Source organism: Macaca thibetana, chromosome 1 (assembly GCF_024542745.1).
Source record: "Macaca thibetana thibetana isolate TM-01 chromosome 1, ASM2454274v1, whole genome shotgun sequence".
Lineage (NCBI taxonomy): Eukaryota > Metazoa > Chordata > Mammalia > Primates > Cercopithecidae > Macaca > Macaca thibetana.
The window spans coordinates 161,688,296-161,711,291 of record NC_065578.1 but is presented as its reverse complement, the minus strand read 5'-3'; the positions used below and the strand labels follow the sequence as shown (position 1 = coordinate 161,711,291).

General features: G+C 48.2%; 3 protein-coding genes and 1 pseudogene across 4 annotated transcripts in view; 3 read left to right on the top strand and 1 right to left on the bottom strand.

Moving 5' to 3' along the window:
- Positions 1-15,891, bottom strand: part of CSRP1 (cysteine and glycine rich protein 1) — a 38,112-nt gene extending 22,221 nt beyond the window's left edge. The window contains exon 1 of one of the 2 annotated variants that reach the window (XM_050764433.1): positions 15,876-15,891. The gene's annotated coding sequence lies outside the window, so the exon portion shown is untranslated. Of the gene's footprint in view, positions 1-1,378; positions 1,496-15,875 lie in introns of those variants that run through there. The other variant, XM_050764425.1, reaches the window with a different exon arrangement.
- SHISA4 (shisa family member 4) overlaps positions 1-22,996 on the top strand; it is a 429,323-nt gene that overhangs the window by 35,584 nt on the left and 370,743 nt on the right. The gene's annotated exons all lie outside the window — the stretch shown is intronic.
- Positions 1-22,996, top strand: part of LOC126955360 (uncharacterized) — a 98,399-nt gene that overhangs the window by 66,122 nt on the left and 9,281 nt on the right. The window contains exon 2 of the mRNA XM_050791868.1: positions 1,522-1,730. Coding sequence (XP_050647825.1) covers positions 1,539-1,730 — 192 coding nt within the window. The 5' untranslated portion in view covers positions 1,522-1,538. The remainder of the gene's footprint in view (positions 1-1,521; positions 1,731-22,996) is intronic.
- Positions 19,078-19,623, top strand: LOC126939387 (40S ribosomal protein S10-like; annotated as a pseudogene).

Genomic DNA, 22,996 nt, shown 5'->3' with positions numbered 1-22,996 from the left:
CTGGATTTAGGAAACAATGGGTAAAAGCTGCCCATCAGCAGTTGAGGGCTGAGGACAGTCTCTCTCAAAAGAGGTAGCCTGGCCTCCTGAGCCAGAAACCAGCTGGAGAGTCAGGAGGCAGCAGTTGAATGAGAGCAGGGGAAGCTCAGTACCATCCCCAAATCCCACCTGGGGAAAATCCCCAACATGCACTCTGAGAGGACAGAGGGAGACAGGCAGCACCTCCAGCCTCCTTAGCTTCTGGGAGGAAGGGAAGGGATGGGGGGGGACAAGAAAGAAGATAGTAACTGGCAGATCACTCCTGTGTCGGAGGTTCTGTAGCATCCCTGAAAGAAATTGAGGCATTGAGAAGTTAAATAGTTTATCCAAGGAAACCTGTGTGTTAGGTGGCAAATCTGAGTCAAAACTCTGCCTTCCAAACAATCCCCCACAAAGACTCCAGGCCACCTCTTCATGATACACTGATACACTTTCTACCAGGGCCCAGTGGATTTCCTCGGTGCCACTGTGACAGTATCCCAGCGTGGGGAGGGCCTGCCCATTCACTCACTCTCAGGGAGCAGCGGGGTGGGTGGTGGGAGCCCAGGGCTCTAGGCAGAGCCTGAGCCCACTATTGGTCCAGCCGATTCCTGGGTCCCGGTTAGATCACAACAGCACCAGAACCAGAAGCACGCAAAATATTCTCTGGTCTGTACTAGTAGATACATACCTGCCTCAGAGGGCTGACTGTTAGCTAACACATTGTGATTTGCTTTAAACGCGCTCAACACCAGTCCCTTTCTTACTGCCCAGCTTTCAAGGCCTGAGGCCAGAAAACACTGGCTGCAGGCTCTTTCAGGTTTCAGTAACCATCACCACCTAGCACCAAGATTTGGAGTGGAGAGGTTTCCATGCAGTTCTTTCGCAAGAGGGAAAACTCACACCTGCGCTCAGGGACACAGACGTCCAAGGTCAGGCCCATGAAGCCAGATGTTTGCCCCACCCCGCCCGCAGGCATTTTCTCCCCAGCAGGAGGGTGAGGGAGGGGGTGGCACGGATGCCCTCATCTCTCTGCCATACAATGAGCGTCAGTAGCGCGCAGAATCGCCGATTGTTCTGCCCGACCTGCAGGCGGTTGGGGGTAGCCGGGTCGCCCTGGGTCACGGACACGCGGAAGCCAACTGTGTCCAGGAAGTCCAGGAAGGCCCGGGATGGGGAGGGACCTAGTGCCTCCAGGAAAGAGCAGCACTGCCCGGGCTAACTGCGGTCACTTCTCACAATTCCCCGCCTGCGACAGCCCCGGGGGCCGCGGCGGAGCGAGCAAGACCGGGAGGCGCTGAGGGCGTGCCCAGGCGCCCCTCCGCGGGGCGCAGAGCCGCGTGGCCCAGGGCGCACTCACCTGGCAGCTGGCTCGGCGGCGCACGGGCTGCAGGCGCTCTCGGAAGTGGCGGCTGGGTGCGCCCGGCCTGCGCGCCGTTTTGTTCCGCTCCGGGGAAGGCGTGTCCCGGGCCACGCCAACCAGTGGGCTTTGCACACTGCACCACTCCAGGGCTGATGTCATGGCGCGAAGCCCGGCGGTGCTGCCCTCCCAGGCCCCAGGACTGCCCGGCCGGCAGGGGCGGGGGCAGGAGTCGCCGACTGTGGGGGTGCCCCGCGCTTGTGCTGCGGTCCCACTGTGCGCCCTGTCGCCGCCACCGCGGAAAACGTCTTGCCACGTGCGAGGGACATTTCGGGGGTTTCCTGTCGGTCAGGTGAGAAGGCGGAGATGTGACCTTAGAGATCAGACCCATGATAAACTTGGGCCCCTAACGAAAGGGGTGTCCTGAATTTACATATCCTGGTGCCAGAGGGTAAGGGACACATCTTGGGCGCCAGGGTAAGACAGACCCTTCCAAGGCAGGTCTGATTCCACCCATCCACTCACTAGCTGGGCCCTGGGCCTAGACAGCCCCTCTGGGTTCAGGGTCATCTGTGAACGACCTGTAATCTACAGAGATGTGAGGGGCTAAAAGGAGATCTTGTAGGACCCGCGACCTTCAGCAGCACTCGGCATGTAATAGTCAATAAATGTAACTCCCCCCTCCAACAGCTCTTGCCGCTCAGTTTTCCCAGTCTTCCCTGCTACCCCAAGGACAACACCTGGGAAAAGGTGTTCTCCCCCAAAAGCAGCAGTTCTGAAAAGTGGGTACCTCCACAGAGGGGCTCCACCCTTCAGCAGGACAGACACAGGCTCAGGCCACTCAAGCTGCCCCTGGGGCAGTTTCTAGGGGGCATTCTGTCCCCACCTCCTCACCCAGTCCCCAGCCCTTCCTGAGTGCCCTGTGCAGGCGTTTCAGGGGACAGAGACGCTCACAGCCTCCAGAGGTGCTGCCTGGGTGGGAGGAGAGCCCTCACCCCTTTCCTGAATGGGAAACAGCCCAGAAACCCAATGTTCTAGACAGAGCAGGAGCTCCCCAGGAGCCTCTGGCAGGGAGGGACTAGGTGGGAAAGGAGAGCCAGATGTGAAGCGAGGCATCATTTTCTTTTCCTCCTCCCGGCCCCACTCTGTCCTGCAGTGCAACAAGCAAGGAGCATTGCCCTTTTTGGGAACTTGTGAATTTGGATTTGGGGGAACATGAAGAATCTGCAAGAGAAAATGATGTTTCCAGGAATAGGAGGAGTAAAGAAGGAGTGACAGCCTCGGGAAACAAAGCCCTGTCTTGTAGTTTGTAGGTTTTTGTGAACTTGTTATGCTTTATTTCTAAGACCAAAGGAAATCAAGAGCTGGTGTTGTCTTATTCTCTCAGATTGGATTCCATTATTTTCAGGGTGCAGACTGTGATGGGAAATAAACCGCACTCAGATCTGGGATGTACACTTCAGTGTGATTGCGAATGTTGTGTGGGGTGTCTCTGTGTGTCACTTTCTACTGTATTCCAGAGCATGCTTAGAAGAAACTTCTGCAGCCTCCTAATGCCCATAGCAGTTCACTGCGGGGAGGCCCTGGAGGGTTTGCTAGGCAGCTGGTCACCCTACACCCCAGGTGGCCTATAGATGCAGCTGCTACTTCTTCCACCCTGGACAGTTGTCAAGGGTTCAGGTCCCAACCGGCTTCACTTAAAGCCCTGGTTTGCTGAATCAACTTTTTGCCAGGAGTAAAGTGAAGCATCTTATGATCTAGAAAATGAAGTATTTGGCCAGGCACTGTGGCTCACGCCTGTAATCCCAGCACTTTGGGAGGTCGAGGAAGGCAGATTGCTTAAACCCAGGAGTTTGAGACCTGGGTTTACCCTGTTTCTACAAAAACCTGTTTTGCACAAAAAAATTTTAAACCCTGTTTCTACAAAAAATTTTTAAAAATTAGCCAGGCATAGTGGTGTGTACCTGTAATCCAAGCTACTCAAGAGGCTGAGGTGGAAGGATCACTTGAACTTGGGAGGCAGAGGTTGCAGTGAGCCAAGATTGCACCCCTGCACTCCAGCCTGGGCGACAGAGCAAGCATGTGCCTCAAAAAAAAAAAAAAGTGTTTATCTAGGTTTTTCTTGCTTTCAACCCTAAGTAACATGTTTCCTTTGGCCAGGTCCATCCTATAAACAAAGCCCTCCAAGATTAAAATGTCTATAAGCACACAACAAGTGTTTCTTGCAGATTGGGCCATCTTCATCTGACCCAACCAAGATGTAGGAGGAGAAACCAGAAGAATTTCTAGTCACGGCTGCACTGACCAAACAATAGTTAAACAGGTACATTAAACTGCAGAACTACTGTCAGTGTCAGAGACCGAGGGCTTCCGCCCAAAGATGGCGATCCCGTGGGATTTCCCCCCTCCTTTCAATTCTCAGTATCTTGGAGAGATGAGCCTCGGAGTTTTGCCCAGGATTTTACAAAAGGGCAAACTCCTACATTTCCTTCTTTGGTCTGGGTTTGTCCTCTCTGGAGTCGTGGGGCTGTTTATAAATTTCCCTGTGAGGACATGCCAACCTGTGCTGTGAAATGGCTTTAGGGTAGATCCAGGAAAAGAAGAGCAGTTACTGCAGTCACACTTGGATTTCTCCCAGATCTTAAAGCAACTTGTAAACAGAGTGGTTGTACAATGTGTCATCTAAACCAGAATACTTTGGATAGTAAGTGGTATGTGGTAGTATTCATAACTACACTAAGGCAACAAGACTATCTCAGGCAGTCCAGGGCAGATGGTCACCCCACTTGTCCACCCAAAGACTGTCAGGGCACATGTCTTAGGAGCTGTCTATGCAGAGCTACAGATAAAGCAAGCCAAGTGGGACCTGCCTTGTCTGGTGTTTTTCCAGAACCTCACACCTTCTGATTATATTGTTCTCCCAGCCTGCTGCCAGTTACTTGGGCTTGGTCTTAGATAGCACGTTTGCAGATAAAGAAGACTTGAGGGATGAGGAAGGGCTCTGGGAATGAGTTGAGTCAAAGGTGATGCTGGGGTTACCCACTATGGGCAAACAGGCACAAGCCTGATGTTGAAATCACAGAAAAACCAGTAAACATCTTCAATACTTGGGACATCCTTAAGGCAGACATTCTCATTCTGGCTGACCTTATTTATATAACCATATCTAGACTGGCCCCAGCCAGCCAGCAGCACCCACATCTGCAGAGACAATGCAGTCAGAGCTCATCACCAAGAGATTATCTGCTGGGGGTTCTAGAAGGAGTCTTGACACACTTAGGGGCTTGCCTGCTTCTCAGGACTCTCACAAATGTCTAACCTTTTCAGTATCTTTATGGCCTCTCTGTGCACTCTATTTCCCAACACCTCTGGGTTGGTATTTGATGGCTGCTGGGGATGAAGTGGGGCCTGTTACAGCAGGAAGTAGGGCCCCTGACCTCCAGCTTCCAACTTTCTCTGCCTCTTCATCTGGCATCTTTTCTTCTCTTTCCTCCCTCATCAGCATCCTGATGCTACATCTTCATTCTCCTCTCCTGTGGTGAAACCTTTCTTTTCCACATTGATCCCAAGAGAGGGGGACCTGGTGTGAAGCTGATGAAAGTGTAAGGAAATGTGGCTGACTTAGTTCTGCCCATCATGCCAGAGAGCTTAGAGATCCAGTCTGGACCAGAGATCTTCTTGTCCATCCTTTCATCCATCTGTCCATCCATCCGTTCATTCATTCACCCATCCATCCACCTGTTCATCCATGTATCCAACCACCCATTCACTCAGCAGACATTTATTGGAGCCCCACTCTGTGCTGGTCTCTAGGTTCTAGGAATATAAGGAAGACTATAACTTGGATCGTGACCTCAAGAAGTTTACTCATCTAATGGGTAAACTAATATCAGGGCCCCAAAGTCTTTCATGGGCATGAAGGAAGGGATATAGGGGACAGTGAGTAACAAAGGATGAATGCTTAATTCTTTTTCCCTGGGGGAGAGCCTGGGGTCAGGAAAGATGATTAAGAGCTGTCCAGGAAGCAAGAAGAAGGGGCAAGATCTTGGAGCAGCATTGTTCAACCAGAGAATGGCAAGTTTATCAGCCAAGCTGACATCTGGGATGAAAGACAGGATTCTGAGAGAGATGGACCTGTTGGGTAGGCAGAGACCAGAAGAACATGGCGGACATTATACACCACTTGAAGTGGGTGGACTGTCCTGAGACCAGTGGGAGTATTGGAGGACCTTAAGTAGGGAAGCGACATGATCAGTTTGAAAAACATTCTAGGAAGATAGCGATGACTCCCTTTGAGGTGAGAGGAGAGCCAGGAGCACCTACCAGAAGATTATTGCAATAGTCCAAGGAAGAGGTGATGACTGGCCGTAGCCCCGAGGATGGAAAGTGAGGGATGGATTTGGGGGTTATTGAGGAGGCAGAATCTGCCAGACTTGATAAACAATTTTCTTCTGGGGGTGGGGTGCAGCAGAAAGGGAGGGAGGAGTCAGGCATGCCTCCTTGTTTCTAGGCTGGGCAACTCACCAAGTTAGGGAATTCAGAACCAGCTGCAGGTTAGGGGGCAAGAAGGGATAATGAACTTAGTTTCGTTGGATTTGAGATGCTTGTGGAACATCCAAGTGAAACTGTCCAGTGGACAATTGAACACAGAGCAAAAGAGGGGCCAGGGCTGGTGAAAGAGATTTTGGGGTCTTCAGTCAAGAGAGAGCTTATAAAAAGGAGCAGGCTCAGAACCCCAAGAAATACCCTTTGAGGGTGACCGAGAGCCCACAGAGGAAACTGAGAAGGAATGATGAAGGAGGTAGGAGAAACTCATGGCATGGAGGCCGAGAGAGAGAGAGCTTCAAGGAGGAAGGACCCTTGGGAGCCTTCCCCAGGCATCTTCACACCTGGAAAGTGTGGCGATGCCTGGGGAAGAAAATGAATGGAGTCGCCAGGCAGGCGTAGTGGCTTACACTTGTAACCCCAGCACTTTAGGAGGCTGAGGCAGGTGGATCACTTGAGCCCAGGAGTTGGAGACCAACCTGGGTATAACCCCATCTCTACAAAAAAAATGTGTATATATATGTGTGTATGTGTGTATATATATATATATATATGTGTGTGTGTGTGTGTGTGTGTATATATATATATGTGTGTGTGTGTGTATATATATACACACACAAAATTTATCTGGACAAGGTGGTGCACACCTGTAGTCCCAGCTACATGGGAGGCTGAGGTGGGAGCATTGCTTAGGCCCAGGAGGTGAAGGCTGATCCTGCCACAGCCTGGGCAACAGTGAGATCCTGTCTCAAAAGAAAATAACATGAAAGGAGTCAAGAAAGGCAAGGGATGGCAGGTTATGGCATTTATTTAGTACTTCTTACTAAAGGAGTACAAATCCCTTTTATACCAAACCATTTGGTATTCCTCTTCCCTACATCCTAGAAAATGTGTGACATGTTCCCCAAGTTCTTTTTTTTTTTTTTTTTTTTGAGACGGAGTCTTGCTCTGTCCCCCAGGCTGGAGTGCAGTGGCCGGATCTCAGCTCACTGCAAGCTCCTCCTCTCGGGTTCACGCCATTCTCCTGCCTCAGCCTCCCGAGTAGCTGGGACTACAGGCACCCGCCACTTCGCCCGGCTAGTTTTTTGTATTTTTTAGTAGAGACGGGGTTTCACCGTGTTAGCCAGATGGTCTCGATCTCCTGACCTCATGATCCGCCCGTCTCGGCCTCCCAAAGTGCTGGGATTACAGGCTTGAGCCACCGCGCCCAGCCATGTTCCCCAAGTTCTTCTTGAAGGGATTGAGGATTTTGTAGAGCTAAATAAATAAATTTGGGGGATATGAAGGCTCAGAGAGTAAAGACCTCACTGCACAGAGGAGAATGTTTTTCTACAGACATCAGTGTTCACACTTCCCATGGGGTATTCAAAGCCATATCATAGCTGAAATGGACCCCAGCGTAAAGCAAGACCCCTTAGATCACCAGGGACAGCTATGCTTTAAAGGATCCAGCCCTAAGGTGGGTGCGGTGGCTCATGCCTATAATCCTAGCACTTTGGAAGGCCGAGGCGGGTGGATCACGAGGTCAGGAGTGCAAGACCAGCCTGGCTAAGATGGTGAAACCCCGTCTCTACTAAAAATACAAAAATTAGCCAGGTGTGGTGGCGGGCACCTGTAATCCCAGCTACTTGGGAGGCTGAGGCAGAGAATTGCTTGAACCCGGGAGGCAGAGGGTGCAGTGAGCCAGGATTGTGGCACTGCACTCCAGCCTGGGCAACAGAGCAAGACTCCATCTCAAAAAAAAAAAAAAAAAAAAAAAAAAAATCCAGCCCTAAACTTGCAGTTTGAATCTCAGCTCTATGATTTAGGGTCTCAGTCATCTATGATTTAAAATACTATTGATGGCCTGGCACAGTGGCTCATGCCTTAATCCCAGTACTTTGGGAGGCCAAGGCCAGTGGATCACTTGAGGTCAGGAGTTCAAGACCAGCCTGGTCAACATGGTGAAACCCCATCTCTACTAAAAATACAAAAATTAGCCAGGCGTGGTGGCATGTGCCTGTAATCCCAGCTATTGTGGAAGCTGAGACAAGAGAATTGCTTGAACCCGGGAGGCAGAGGTTGCAGTGAGCTGAGATCCAGCCACTACACTCCACCCTGGGTGGCAGAGTGAAACTGTGTCTCAAAAAACCAAAAAACAAATAAAATACTGTTGATAATGAGGAATAATTATAATTATTAAGCATTTACTACCTGTCAGGTATTTTACACAATAGTCCCCTTTAATCTTTGTAGTAGCTGTATGACGTAAGGACTATTTTTACCCCCTGCTTTGCATGTGAGGAGACCAGGGCTTACGGCAGTAACGAACTTAGTAGTTGTGTGACCATGGCCTAGACCTCAGCTTTCCTCATGGGTAAAATGGGAGGTTGGACTAACTCAGTATTCTCAAAAATTTCCACTGAGGTACCTCTGACAGCAAAGAAGTGGATGTGATAACCACAGTGTTGTCAGAATCAGTCCATTCCCAGTCCTTGAAGTCTTGGGGTTTATTGTAAAAATTTATTTGAATTTTGCATTCTCCTTGGCACATAACTGTGTTTGTCTTCATAAAAAGATAATGTTTGAAATGACTCACTGGCCAGGCACGGTGGCTCACACCTGTAATCCCAACCCTCTGGAAGGCCAAGGCAGGTGGATCATTTGAGTCCAGGAGTTTGAGAACAAGTTTGGCAACACAGTAAAACCCCGTCTCTACAAAATATACAAAAATTAGCTGGACGTGCAGCATGCCTGTAGTCCCAACTACTAGGGAGGCTGAGGTGGGAGGATTGCTTGAGCCCAGGAGGCAGAGGTTGCAGTGAGCCGAGATCATGCCACTGTACTCCAGCCTGGGTGATAAAGTGAGACCCTGTCTCGGCCGGGCGCGGTGGCTCAAGCCTGTAATCCCAGCACTTTGGGAGGCCGAGACGGGCGGATCACAAGGTCAGGAGATCGAGACCATCCTGGGGCCCCCGGGAAACCCCGTCTCTACTAAAAAAATACAAAAAAAAATAGCCTGCGAGGCTGGCCCTGGCTCTGGCGCTGTAGTCCCAGTGCCTACTTGGGAGGCTGAGGCAGGAAATGGCGTGAACCCGGGAGGCGGAGCTAGCATGAGCTTTCCGGCCACTGCACTCCAGCCTGGGTGACAGAGCGAGACTCCGTCTCAAAAAAAAAAAAAAAAAAAGTGAGACCCTGTCTCAAAAAATAAATGAATGAATAAATAAAAATAAAATTACTGACTGTTCAGAGAAATGGAGTTCCTAGGAAATGTGTCGTGCTTGGTGGTAGTATCTATGTGGGCCCCTGGGAATATGACTAGGCCCGCCTACCCATGTAAGAGATCTGCAAGGCTCTCCCTGGCTCTGGCGCTGTTCTGCTGTGCCTAGGCTGTGATGAGGCAAGTCAAAGGGGGCTTGTGGAATAAGGCCCAGCATTTGCTTTCAGTCCCTGTATTCATGTTTTCTAAGGAGGTTTCCTAGAATCTCCCAGGGTGTGCTGGAGAAATGAGCTTGGCAGCCAGAAGCAAATGAAAATCGGAAAAGGCAGTGTATACATGTTGTAAAAATAAAATGCTTGGAGGCAAGAAAAGGGGAAATCCATTTAGAAAGGAACAAAATAAAAACTCCAGTGGGTTCCTGATCCAGAAACCTCTTCTGATTTTCAAGCTGAAATTTACACTGTGAAGCACAAAGAATGTTCCAGGGGAGCTTGAAAGGTGATTCAGAAATGCACTGGAGTGGCTCAGGGTTGGGTCCTTAAGGACACTGTGAAACAGTCTAGATAGGTTTTTAAATGACCACTTCCTCTTCCCCTCCTCTTGGCCTGAACTTGATGTAAGGTCACTTCCCTCCTCCTCCCTCTGCAGCCACTGCCTCTGTCCCAAACAGGCAAAACTGTGGAGTGACTCTCACAGCCAAAGTGTGGGGAGGGGAAAGCAGGAGGAGCTGGGGACTCAGGGCAGGAGCAGGCAGCAGGGAGCTCCTGGGCAGCTGGCTGTTCATGGCTCCACATGCTCTAAGGAAGTGCAGGCACAGGGAGCTGGCTGAAGGCTCAGGATAGGCTTTTCTGACAGGCCCAGTTCCAATCACGCCAGCTCCTAATCTCCCAATCAGTTTGCTTTCCTCCTGCTTTAAAATCTCTTTCTCCCTGTTCTCCTGGTCTCTAGCCACGCCACCTTCACTGCTCTGATCTTATCTATGATCACCTGGCCTATCTACTTAAAGCAGTGAAGTAGACTGAAAATAACCAGACTTTCAGCAAAACTTTTTTTTTTTTTTTGAGACAGAGTCTCGGTCTGTTGCCCAGGTGCCCAATCTCCACCTCCCAGGGTCAAGCGATTGTCCTGCCTCAGCCTCCCAGCCTGGGACTACAGGCATGCGCCACCACACCCAGTTAATTTTTGTATTTTTAGTAGAAACCCCCCAACATGGGGTTTCACCACGTTGGCCAGGCTGGTCTCAAACTCCTGGCCTCAGGTGATCCGCCCACCTCGGCCTCCCAAAGTGCTGGGATTACAAGCGTGAGCCACCGCGCCCGGCCTTGGCAAGACTCTTGACACCTGTCTTCCATCAGGGTCGATTATATTAAATTACACTGACAGAAGAAAGGATTGGATGACTTTTGAAGAACTATTTCAACCCAAAGACAAGCTAAAGAAACATTGAGTTGGCCGGGCGCGGTGGCTCCCGCCTGTAATCCTAGCACTTTGGGAGGCCGAGGCAGGTGAATCACGAGGTCAGGAGATGGAGACCATCCTGGCTAACAAGGTGAAACCCTGTCTCTACTAAAAATACGAAAAATTAGCCGGGCGTGGTGGCGGGCGCCTGTGGTCCCAGCTACTCGGGAGGCTGAGGCAGGAGAATGGCGTGAACCCGGGAGGCGGAGCTTGCAGTGAGCCGAGATCGCACCACTGCACTCCAGCCTGGGCAGCAGAGCGAGACTCCGTCTCAAAAAAAAAATAATAATAATAATAAAGAAACATTGAGTTCACCAAACTGGAAGGTCTTGGAGGGCAGGAATTGTAGCTTACCCTCCTTTGTAGCTCACACAGAGCCTTACATGGAGTAGGTGCTCAGTATTTTATGAATGTGTGCGTGGATAAAACCGGTTTGCAAGAAACCACGAGTAAGCTTGCCACCTGCTGGTGAACTTGTGAAAGACACCTCGCAGCGCCTCAGCTCCCCCAAGTGGCCGTACACTGTAATCCTAAGAAAACCCTCAGCTTGGACAATCCTTTCTTTCCAAGAAGCACTTTGTTACAGGAAGGGGGTCCAAATCCAGACCCCAAGAGAGGGTTCTTGTATCTCACGCAAGAAGGAATTCAGGGCAAGTCCATAGAGTAAAGTGAAAGCAAGTTTATTAGGAAAGTAAAGGAATGAAAGAACGGCTACTCTGTAGACAGAGCAGACCTGAAGGCTGCTGGTTGCCCATTTTTATGCTTATTTCTTGATTATGTGCTAAACAAGGGGTGGATTATTCATGCCTCCCCTTTTAAACCACATAAGGTAACTTCCTGATGTTGCCATGGCATTTGTAAACTGTCATGGCACTGGTAGGAGTGTAGCAATGAGGATGACCAGAGGTCACTCTCATCACCATCTTGGTTTTGGTGCGTTTTGGCCCTCTTCTTTACTGCAGACTGTTTTATCAACAAGGTCTTTATGATGTGTATTTTGTGCCAACCTCCTATCTCATCCTGTGACTTAGAATGCCTTAACCGTCTGGGAATGCAGCCCAGTAGGTCTCAGCCTTATTTTACCCAGCCCCTACACAAGATGGAGTTGCTCTGGCTCCAACACCTCTGACCACTTGATACTTGTTAATAAATCCTTTTGACTCTAACTCATGATCCTACATTCTTAGCAGAGAAGCCAAAAATGTCCTAGGACACTAGTCAGAGAAAAAGGCCTTTGAAAGCCATGGAAACTGTTTTGCCACTCAGGACCCTTTCTTCTCCACTGGTAGGTGTTCTCTCCCCAAGATCCCTTTCCCTATCCTTCACACATCCAGACAGAGAAAGCCTGTATTGAGCACCCACTATGTGCCAAGCATTGGGCTAGGTGCCGAGAGATAGGAATGGAGACTTTACAGTGAGGGGAGAGATCAAGTGTGCACCCAGACGTGGGAGAGGAGACCGGTACAGGAAGAGCACCGGGAGTTCAGACAGGGAGAGAACTCCATTGTGGGGATTAGCGAAGGCTTACATGGGAGGTGACAGGCTAATGAGCTGGGCCATAAAGGGCAGTTAGGCTCATAATGTATGGAGATGGACAGCATTCTGGTTACCTGTTGCTGGGCAACAAACCACCCCCAAACTTGGCAGTGTAACAGAGCAGTCATTTGTCTTTCTCTCTCATGGTTCTAGGCTTTCACCAAGCTCAGCTGATTGTTCTTGCTGGGATTTCTCCTGTGATTACAGTCAGATGAGAGCTGGCTGGATTCTTCACAGAGTCTGCCTTACTCCTGTGGCTGTAGGCTGATGCTTACTCCTCAGCTGAGGCTCTTAGCCAGAATCCCTACATGTGGTCTCTCCATGGGGCCTGGACTCTCTCACAGCATGGTGGCTGGTTGCAAGGACAAGCATCCCAAGAGAGAGCAGGAGAAAGTTGTCTCGCCTTTTGAAAACTGGCCTCAAAAGGCCCGTAGCAGATCCTCCCCTGTGCTCCACTAGTTGAGACAGTCATGAAGCCCCACCCAGTTTCCAAGAAGGGGACAGAGACGCCATTTCCTGATGTGTGAGTGGCAAAGTTCTGGAAGAGCATGTGGAATGGAAAGCATTTGAGGAAAATACAACTTGCTGTCAGGAAGGTCATTTCAGGCGGAGATCTTCATTGATGGTACCTTCGGAAACGTATTTTTAGGAAAGAAAGCAGTTTTTACAGACTTGGCATTGCTAAGGGAAACAAGGTTTTAGAAGTATTTACTGAGCCATCTTCACTAAGAGAAGATGCTGAGGAAGAGGGAGATGCCTTTTGAAGTAGACTCCAAGGGGGAAACAGGAGGCTGGGATGGATGGCAGCTCACAGCTGGCAAAGGCAGTGGACTAGCAATGATGGGTGAAAGCCTACCAAGACTGATTCTTAGAGGGGGAAGAATTGACTTTGTGTTCTTATAGCAAGTGGCCAGGAATAACTAGAGGCTATGTCCAAGCTGAGACCTCAAAAACAGTAGTAGGCAGGGTCCAAACCAGAAAGCAACAGTTAACAAAAACTGTATTGCAGCAAGAGAGATAAGATAAGCACACAAGTGTAACCGCCCAACGGATTCACCTTGCCTGCTGCCTAGACAGAGCCGATTTATCAAGACAGGAGAATAGCAATGGAGAAAGAGTAATTCACGCAGACCCGGCTGTGCAGGAGACCGGAGTTTTATTATTACTCAAATCAGTCTCTCCGAGCATTCGGGGATCAGAGTTTTAATTTGGCAAGTAGGGGCTTGGGAAGTGGGGAGTGCTAATTGCTCAGCTTGGAGATGGAATCATAGAGGGTTGAAGTGAAGGGGTGGCCTGCCCCTCCACACCTGTGGGCGTTTCTCATCAGGTGGAATGAGAGACTTAAGAAAATAAAGAGACACAAAGACAGTAAGTGGGCCCAGGGGACCTGCGCTCAGCATACAGAGGACCCACGCTGGCACCGGTCTCTGAGTTCCCTCAGTATTTATTGATCATTATCTTTACCATCTTGGAAAAGAGGAAGTGGCAGGACAATAGGGTCATAGTAGGGAGAAGGTCAGCAGAAAGACATGTGAATAAAGATCTCTGTGACATGAATCAGTTTAAGGAAGAGTGTTGTGCTTTGATGTGCATATGCAAACATCTCCATAAACATTTTCAGTGCATAAAAGGCAGCCTTGCCACTAGTACATCCCACCTCCAGCCCTAAGGCGGTTTTCTCCTGTCTCAGTAAATAGAACATACAATCGGGTTTTACACCGAGAAGTTCCATTGCCCAGGGACTTGCCCAGGGACGGGCAGGAGACAGATGTCTTTCTCTATCTCAGCTGCCAAGAGGCTTTCTTTCCTCTTTTGCTAGTCCTCCTCAGCACAGACCCTTTATGGGTGTCGGGCTGGGGGATCAGGTCTTTCCCTTCCCACGAGGCCATATTTCAGACTCTCACACAGGGAGAAGCCTTGAACAATACCTAACTTTCCTAGGCAGAGGTCCCTGCGGCTTTCCCCAGTGTTTGTGTCCCCGGGTACTTGAGATTAAGAGAATGGTGATGACTTTTAACAAGCATACTGCCTTCAGGCACTTGTTTAACAAAGCACACCCTGCACAGCCCCAGATCCATTAAACCTTGAGTCACCACAGCACGTGTCTCTTGCAAGGACAGGGTTGGGGGTAGGGTCACAGATTAACAGCATCTCAGATACAGAACAAAATGGAGTCTCTTATGTCTACTTCTTTCTATATAGACACAGTAACAGTCTGATCTCTCTTTCTTTTGGATCAGAGTTTTAATTTGGCAAGTAGGGGCTTGGGAAGTGGGGAGTCCTAACTGCTCAGCTTGGAGATGGAATCATAGAGGGTTGAAGTGAGTTTTTTGTGCTATTTTCTGTTCCTGGGTGGGAGGGCAGAACTGGTTGAGCCAGATTATGGTTCTGGGTTGTGTCAGCTGATCCACCCAGAGTGTAGGGTCGGCAAGATATCTCAAGCACTGATCTTAGGCTTACAACAGTGATGTTATCCCTAGGAGCAATTTAAGGAGGTTCAGATTGTTGGAGTCAGAGACTGCATGACCCCTAAACTGTCATTTCAAATCGTGTAGCTAATTTGTTAGCCCTGCAAAGGCAGACTGGTCCCCAGGCAAGAAGAGGGTCTTTTCGGGAAAGGGCTATTATTAATTTTGTTTCAGAGTAAAATCATGAACTGAATTCCTTCCCAAAGTTATTTCCACCTACGCCCAGGAATGAACAAGGACAGTTTAAAGATTAGAAGCAAAATGGTTAGGTCTGATTTCTTTCACTGTCATAATTTCCTCAGTTATAATTTTGTAAAAGCGATTTCACAAGCAACCACAAGACATAGCAGCTATCATTTGGGGATAATACAGGGAGGCAGGGAGCAGTCATCATGCATGAGCAAGAGCTGGGTCAGAGATAAGACACAGCCCCAGGTTAGAAGGCAGCTTCACACTGAGATGAATAGGGAGTGAAATCAAGGACCACAGCAGACGTTGATGGCCCCATGCTCTTGATGGCACCATGACCTGAATGTCCAGGATCTTCCCTGTCAACCACCAACTTTATAGGAAAGGGTACACGAGCCAGCAATAATGGTGGTCAGGCTTGGCTGCGTGGGAAATAGGGAGTTTGCCCACCTGGCAGCTGCTGAGTGTCTCAGTAATGAGCTTCCAGCTACACAATGTCTGGACCCTAAGACCCAAAAAGGAAGGAGACTTGGCTTCCTTCACTATGGGCATTCTGTGACCCACCCTGGCGATGAGAAGGACTAAAGAGCTATAAGATATTAAATCTACATTGTGTGTTTCACTTGCTTATGAGCACTAGAGTTCCGTCACCTGAGCCCCCACTAAGTGCAGATGTATGTGACTTTAGAAAGGTTAGCTTTACTCTTCATAGCTCAGGGTATACAGAAGTGGTCCCAATAAAAGTTTCCTTTGCTACAGGGGGCTGAGGACAATCATGAGGTTGTGAACTCTTTGAGGACAGGATTAGATCTCGGTCAATATCTGTATGCTCAGTGCCTAGGATAGCATCTAGTTCATGGAAGGAAGGAAAGGAGAGAGGAAGGAAAGAAGGAAAGAAGGAAGGAAGGAAGGAAGGAAGGAAGGAAGGAAGGAAGGAAGGAAGGAAGGAAGGAAGGAAGGAAGGAAGGAGAGGAAGGAAGGAAGGAAGGAAGGAAGGAAGGAAGGAAGGAAGGAAGGAAGGAAGGAAGGAAGGGTGGGAGGGAGGGAGGGAGGGAGGGAGTCGGATAATACAAAAGGCCGTGCCATGAATTCTTAGTCCTACCTGATCTCCAGGAGCGCCAGAAGGGTTGCTGGAAGCCCACATAGACATACGGTATATGATAAAATTTCTTTAAAAAAAAAGAGAGATATAATTCACATGTCATATGATTTGCCCGTTTAAAGTGTACATTTCAATGGGTTTTGGTATATTTACAGTTTTGCAATCACCACAGACCATTTCAGAACATTTTATCAACCTAATAGGAAACCCTGTACCCATTTGCAATCACTCCTGCATTTTCCTGCAACCTCCCAAGCAACTGAAACTGTCTTTGCAAAAATTATAGCAATGGGCAAATTATGACAGTGAAAGAGATCCGACCTAACTGACTCCATCTTGCTTCTAATCTCCAAGTTGCCCTTGTTCATTCCTGGGCATAGGCCAAACTAACTTTGGGAGGAATTTAGCTTATAACTTAACTTTGAAACAAAGATGAAAACAGCCTTTTCCCTTAACACAGCCCCTTCTTGCCTGGGGACCAGACTGCCTGTGCAGCACTAGCAAATTAACCTCAAGATTAATGCAGATAGTCCGGGCGCACAGTGGCTCAGGCCTGTAATCACAGCACTTTGGGAGGCCAAGGCAGGTGGATCACCTGAGGTCAGGAGTTGGAGACCAGCCTGGCCAACATGGTGAAACCCCGTCTCTACTAAAAATAGAAAAATTAGCTGGGAGTGGTGGCAGGGGCCTGTAGTCCCAGCTACTCAGGAGGCTAAGGTAGGAGAATCGCTTGAACCCGGGAGGCAGAGGCTGCAGTGAGCCGAGATCACACCACTGCACTGCAGCCTGGGCGACGGAGTGAGACTTCATCTCAAAAGATTAATGCAGACAGGCCACGAGATTTTGAACCTCCCCAGTTGCTCTGAAAGCTAGCATCACTATTGTAAAACCTAAGATCAGGCTCCAGACATTTTTCACACTGCATTCTGATGTACCAGCTGGCCCCACCCAGGTCGGTAATCTGGCTCAACCAGTTCTGGGATCTCACCTGGGAACAGAGGACAGGAAGAATAATCCCACTTTGGCCCCCTATGATTTCATCTCTGACACAGCCAATCAGCATTCTCCACTTCCTGGCCCCTACCCACCAAATTATCCTTAAAAATGCCAGTCTCCAAATTTTCCAGAAGACTGGTTTGAGTAATAATGAAACTTCCATCGCTCCTTCAGCAAGCTCTTTGTAAATTAATTAAACTCTGTATTGCAATGCCCCTGTCTTGATATGTCTGCTCTGTCTGGGTATCGGGCAAGGAGAACCCTTTGGGTGGTTACACAAGTACGTATCCACTTTACATTTCTACAAATGTGCCTGCTCCAAATATTTTTTTGTTTGGTTTGTTTTTTGTTTTTAGGCAGGGTCTGGCTCTGTCACCCAGGCTGGAGCACAGTGGTGCAATCACGGCTCACTGCAACCTCTGCTTCCTGGCCTCTAGCGATCCTCCTGCCTCAGTACCCTCTACCCCCTTGCCCAGTAGCTGGGACTACAGATGCGGCCACCAAGTCTGGCTAATTTTTATGTATTTTTTGTAGAAATGGAGTTTTGCCGTGTTGCCCAGGCTGTTCTCAAACTCCTGGACTCAAGCAATCCGCCCACATTGGCCTCCCAAAGTGCTGGGACTACAGGCCACCTTGCCTGGCCTGAACATTTCACATAATGTAACCATACAATATGTGGTCTTTCGTGTCTAGTTTCTTTTACATAACATAAGGAAAAGCTTCCCCTGTGCCCTCTGAAGGATCAATGAAAAAGCAACTGACGAAAAGCAGATTAATTGGAGAAAAGGCATATAGATTTATTAACATGCACGTGGGGGAGTACTGCACAGTTACCCTAACCTCCGAATGGAGTATAGGAGGTTACATACCATCTTTTTTTTGTTTTGAGACAGGGTCTCACTCTGTCACCAAGGCTGGAGCACAGTGACGCAATCTCAGCTCACTGCAACCTCCACCTCCTAGACTCAAGCAATCCTCCTGCCTCAGTCTCCTGAGTAGCTGGGACTACAGGTGTGTGCCACCATGCCTGGCTAATTTTCGTAGTTTTTGGTAGAGATGGGGTTTCACCATGTTGGCCAGGCTGGTCTCAAACTCCTGACTTCAGGTGATCTGCCCGCTTCAGCCTCCCAAAGTGCTGGGATTACAGGCGTGAGCCACCATGCCTGGCCCATACCATCTTGAGGTTACAAAATGAATGGTAACTCAGGGCATGGCCAAAAACAGGTTATCGTGGTAAGCAGGTTTTAGTGGCAAGACATGTTATGAGAGGGGGAAAAGATGAGGCCTGGCTAGCGTAAGTGGTCTTGTTAGGTAGATGAAATCTCACAGGTAGCAGCCCTCAGAGAGAATTGATGGTAAATATTTCTTTCAGACCTTTAAATTTGTCAGAGTCTCAGTTAATCTGAGACTCTGATTAGACTCCTAAATCTAAAGAAGAGAAGGCCTGCATCAGTGAAGATTTTCTCTACTGATGCAAATCTCTCCCACCAAAGACAGCTTTGCAGGGCTACTTCTGTTTGCAAGGCCCTTTGAACAGCTGTCTCAAAATATGTCAAAGAAGGATATATATCCCACCTCAGCCTCCCAAAGTGCTGGGACTACAGGTGAGCCACCACGCCCGGCCCCAAAGAAGGATATTTTAAGGGAAATATTTTCATTTCTTTCACTAACTAATAAGTACTTCATTCCTTTTTTATTGCCAAATAATATGTAGGACATAGAATATATTATTTATAAAGTCATCAGTGCTGGGTAAGGTGTCAGAGCCCCGCATCAAAAAGTGGTTAACTCACCACTCGCAATGGCTCACGCCTGTAACCCCAGTACTTTGGGAGGCCAAGGCAGGTGGATCACCTGAGGTCAGGAGTTCCAGAGTTCCAGACCAGCCTGGCCAACATGGTGAAACCCCGTTTCTACTAAAAATACAAAAATTAGCCACATGTGGTGGCGGGCACCTATAATCCCAGCCACTCAGGAGGCAGAGACAGGAGAATCGCTTGAACCCGGGAGGTGGAGGTCGCAGTGGGCCGAGATCGTGCCATTGCACTCCAGCCTGGGTGACAAGAGTGAAACTCCATCTCAGAAAAAAAGGGGTTGACTCATGGGTTGGTAGGAAGACTTTATTGACAACAGTATAGGTTTGAAAAAGGAAAGTTTTATTAGAAAGAAGGAACGCGCCTTTCCAGCCCCGGACCCAGACCCTACAGTCGCCGAGATGTTGATGCCTAAGAAGAACTGGATTGCCATTTATGAACTCCTTTTCAAGGAGGGAGTCATGGTGGCCGAGAAGGATGTCCACATGCCTAAGCACCCGGAGCTGGCAGACAAGAATGTGCCCAACCTTCGTGTCATGAAGGCCATGCAGTCTCTCAAGTCCCGAGGCTACGTGAAGGAACAGTTTGCCTGGAGACGTTTCTACTGGTACCTTACCAATGAGGTATCCAGTATCTCCGTGATTACCTTCATCTGCCCCCGGAGATTGTGCCTGCCATCCTACGCCACAGCTGTCCAGAGACTGGCAGGCCTCCGCCTAAAGGTCTGGAGGGTGAGCGACCTGCAAGACTCACAGGAGGGGAAGCCGACAGAGATACCTACAAAAACAGAGTGCTGTGCCCCCTGGTGCCAACAAGAAAGCGGAGGCTGGGGCTGGGGCGGCAACCGAATTCCAGTTTAGAGACAGATTTGGTTGTGGATGTGGTCAGCCACCTCAGTAAAACTGGAGAGGACTGTTTTGCAATGAATACAATTACAGCCAAAAAAAAGAAGGAAAAAAGGAAGGAAGGAAGGAAGGAAGGAAGGAAGGAAGGAAGGAAGGAAGGAAGGAAGGAAGGAAGGAAGGAAGGGAAGAGAAGAGTGCAGTGAGGTGCCTCAGCATGAGAAAAGTAAGTGCCCCACGGCAGACTTTTCCTTAGGGGTATTTATGGACCTTAAAGCGGGAGCTTAGGAGTAATGTGGACCATATTAGCCACATAGGTCATGATAAGTGGTTACATTTGTAGATATTTTGGTGCCTTAATGTCAGCAAGGGCTGCACAACGAGTTTCAACATGCATTCATTCAGTAGATGTACAGAAATTCTAGTTACTTAAAAATTTTTTTAAAAACCTGGTACCAGATGCTTGCTTTAGAATAATAGGGAAGTCCAATTACTTCTAAATTCCTCAGATAAGAAATTTTGCCTCTGGATGGTCGGCTTGATGGTCGCCAGGTGATCTTTGCTCTCCTCAATCATTTTTTTTTTTTTAGGTGGAGTTTAACTCTTGTTGCCCAGGCTGGAGTGCAATGGTGCGATCTCAGAGACGGAGTTTCGCTCTTGTTGCCCAGGCTGGAGTGCAATGGCGCGATCTCGGCTCACCACAACTTCCACCTCCCGGGTTCAAGCGATTCTCCTGCTTCAGCCTCCCGAGTAGCTGGGATTATAGGCATGCACCACCACGCCCGGCAAATTTGTATTTTTAGTAGAGATGGGGTTTCTCCATGTTGGTCAGGCTGGTCTCGAACTCCCAACCCCAGGTGATCCACCTGCCTAGGCCTCCCAAAGTGCTGGGATTACAGGTGTGAGCCACCATGCCCTGCTCAGTTTTTGTTTTTTTTTTAATTAATTTTTTTTCTTTAAACAACAGTGAGGTTTTTGTTATGGTTGTTGTTAAACAGAGTCTCACTTTATTGCCCAGGTTGGAGTGCAATGGCACAATCTTGGCTCACTGCAACTTCTGCCTCCTGGGTTCAAGCGATCCTCCTGCCTCAGCCTCCCAAGTAGCTGGGATTATAGGTGCACGCCACCATGTCCAGCTAATTTTTGTATTTTTAGTAGAGACAGGGTTTAGTCATGTTGGCCAGGCTGGTCTCGAACTCCTGGCCTCAAGTGATCCATCCACCTCAGTCTCCCAAAGTGCTGAGATTACAGGTGTGAGCCACTTTGCCCAGCCCTCAATCAGTTATTAACATTTGAGTTGTTTCCGGTTCTTTACTATTTTGAATAATGCTGATATGAACATTCATGTATAAATTTTTGTGTGGATGAGTTTTTAAATTTATATTGGATCTATATCTAGGAGTGCAATTGTTAGGTCATATGGTAACTCTGTTTAACTCTTGAGGAACTGTCAAACTGTTTTCCAAAGCAGCTGCACCATTTTACATTCACACTAACAAGGAGGGTTCTCATTTCTCCATATCCTCACCAACACCTGTTATTACCAGCTTTTTTTATTATAGCCATCCTAATGGGTGTGAATTGGTAGTTCATTGAGGTTTTGATTTACATTTCCTAATGACTAATGATGTTGAGCATCTTTTCTATCTGCATATCTTCTTTGGGAAAAAAAAGTCTATTTAAATCTCTTTTTTTGTTGTTGTTTTTTGTTTTTTTTAGATGGAGTCTCGCTCTGTCGCCCAGGCTGGAGTGCTGTGGCGAGATCTCGGCTCACTGCAACCTCCACCTCCCGGGTTCAAGTGATTCTTCTGCCTCAGCCTCCCAAAGTGGGACTATAGGCTCACACCACCACACCTGGCTAATTTTTGTATTATTAGTAGAGATGGGGTTTCACTATGTTAGCCAGGCTGGTCTTGAACTCCTGACTTTGTGATCTGCCTGCCTCAGCCTCCCAAAGTGCTGGGATTACAGGCGTGAGCCACCATGCCCAGCTATTTAAATCTTTTACTTATTTTATATATATTTTTTGTTTCTCATGACACAGCCCTCAGGAGATCCTGAGAACATGTGCCCCTTCTTACCTATTTTTCTTTCTTTCCAATTTTTTTTTTTTTTTTTTTTAAGAGACAGGGTCTCACTCGGCCATCCAGGAGATAGTGCGGCGGTGTGATCATAGCTCATTGTAACCTATTACTCCTGGACTCAAGCAATCTTCCCACCTTAGTCTCCCGAGTAGCCAGAACTACAGGTATGTGCCCCTATGCCCAACTAATTTTTGAATTTTTTGTAGAGACGGGATCTCAATATGTTGCCCAGGCTGCCGTCAAACTCCTGGCTTCAAGCAATTCTCCTACCTCAGCTTCCCAAAGTCCTGGGATTACTATGCCTTGACTTTACCTATTTTTAAATTATTTGCCTTTTTGTTATTGTATAAAATTTCTTAAACTGATGTTCCACAAATGTAGTATCTGGAGACCTGTGGGTTCTCAGTCAGGTTTGTTTAATGTGGCTCTTTTTTCCTTCTCCCTCCGTCCCTCTCTCTCTCTCTCTCTCTCTCTCTCTTTTTTTTTTTTCTTTCTTTTTTTTTTTTTTTTGACAGTGTCTTGTTCTGTTGCCCAGCCTGCAGTGCAGTGGCGTGATCTCAGCTCACTGCAACCTCCACCTCCCGGCTTCCAGCGATTCTTCCACCTCAGCTTCCTGAGTAGCTGGGATTATAGGTGAGTGCCACCACACCCAGCTAATGTTTGTATTTTTAGTAGAGACTAGGTTTTGCCATGTTGGCCAGGCTGGTCTCCAATTCCTGACCTCAAGTGATCTGCCTCCATTGGCCTCCCAAGGTGCTGGGATTGTGAGGCACTGCGCCCTGGCCCTGTGGGACTTTCATTTTAATGAACATCTGTCTCTGGCCAAGATGGAGTAACAGGTATCTTCCTGCTTAAAATAACAACAGAGGGGAAAATATATCAAACAACAGTTTTCAGGACACTGGAAATCAGGCAATAAAGGAGAGTGGTCTGTGAGAGATGAGAAACAAATGAGGCGCCCTCTTATTGTCCCAGCTTACTATGTGAAAGAGCTTCCAAGCTGTGGTGCAGCAGAAAGAACCCAAGCAAAGCTCGGAGAGTTCCTGAGTTGAGAAGGAGCTGAGTCTGGGGAGACTAGAAAGTATAATAAATTAATAGTTTCTTTCTACAGGGTCAGAAAGTAAGCGAGCAGTTGCTAGGGCTGGGTTGGGGGCACGGAAGAGTGGAGAGTGACTTGTAATGGGTACCAGATTTCTTATTGGGGTGATAAATGTTCTAAAATTGGACTGTGGTGATAGTTGCAGAACTGTGTGAATATACTAAAAACTATTGAAATTCATTAAGTTGTATACACTAAATATGTACAGCTTTTTGTATGTCAATTATATCCCAATTAAGTAGCTTTTTAAAATCATTGAGTTGTACATTTTCTTTTTTGTGGCGGT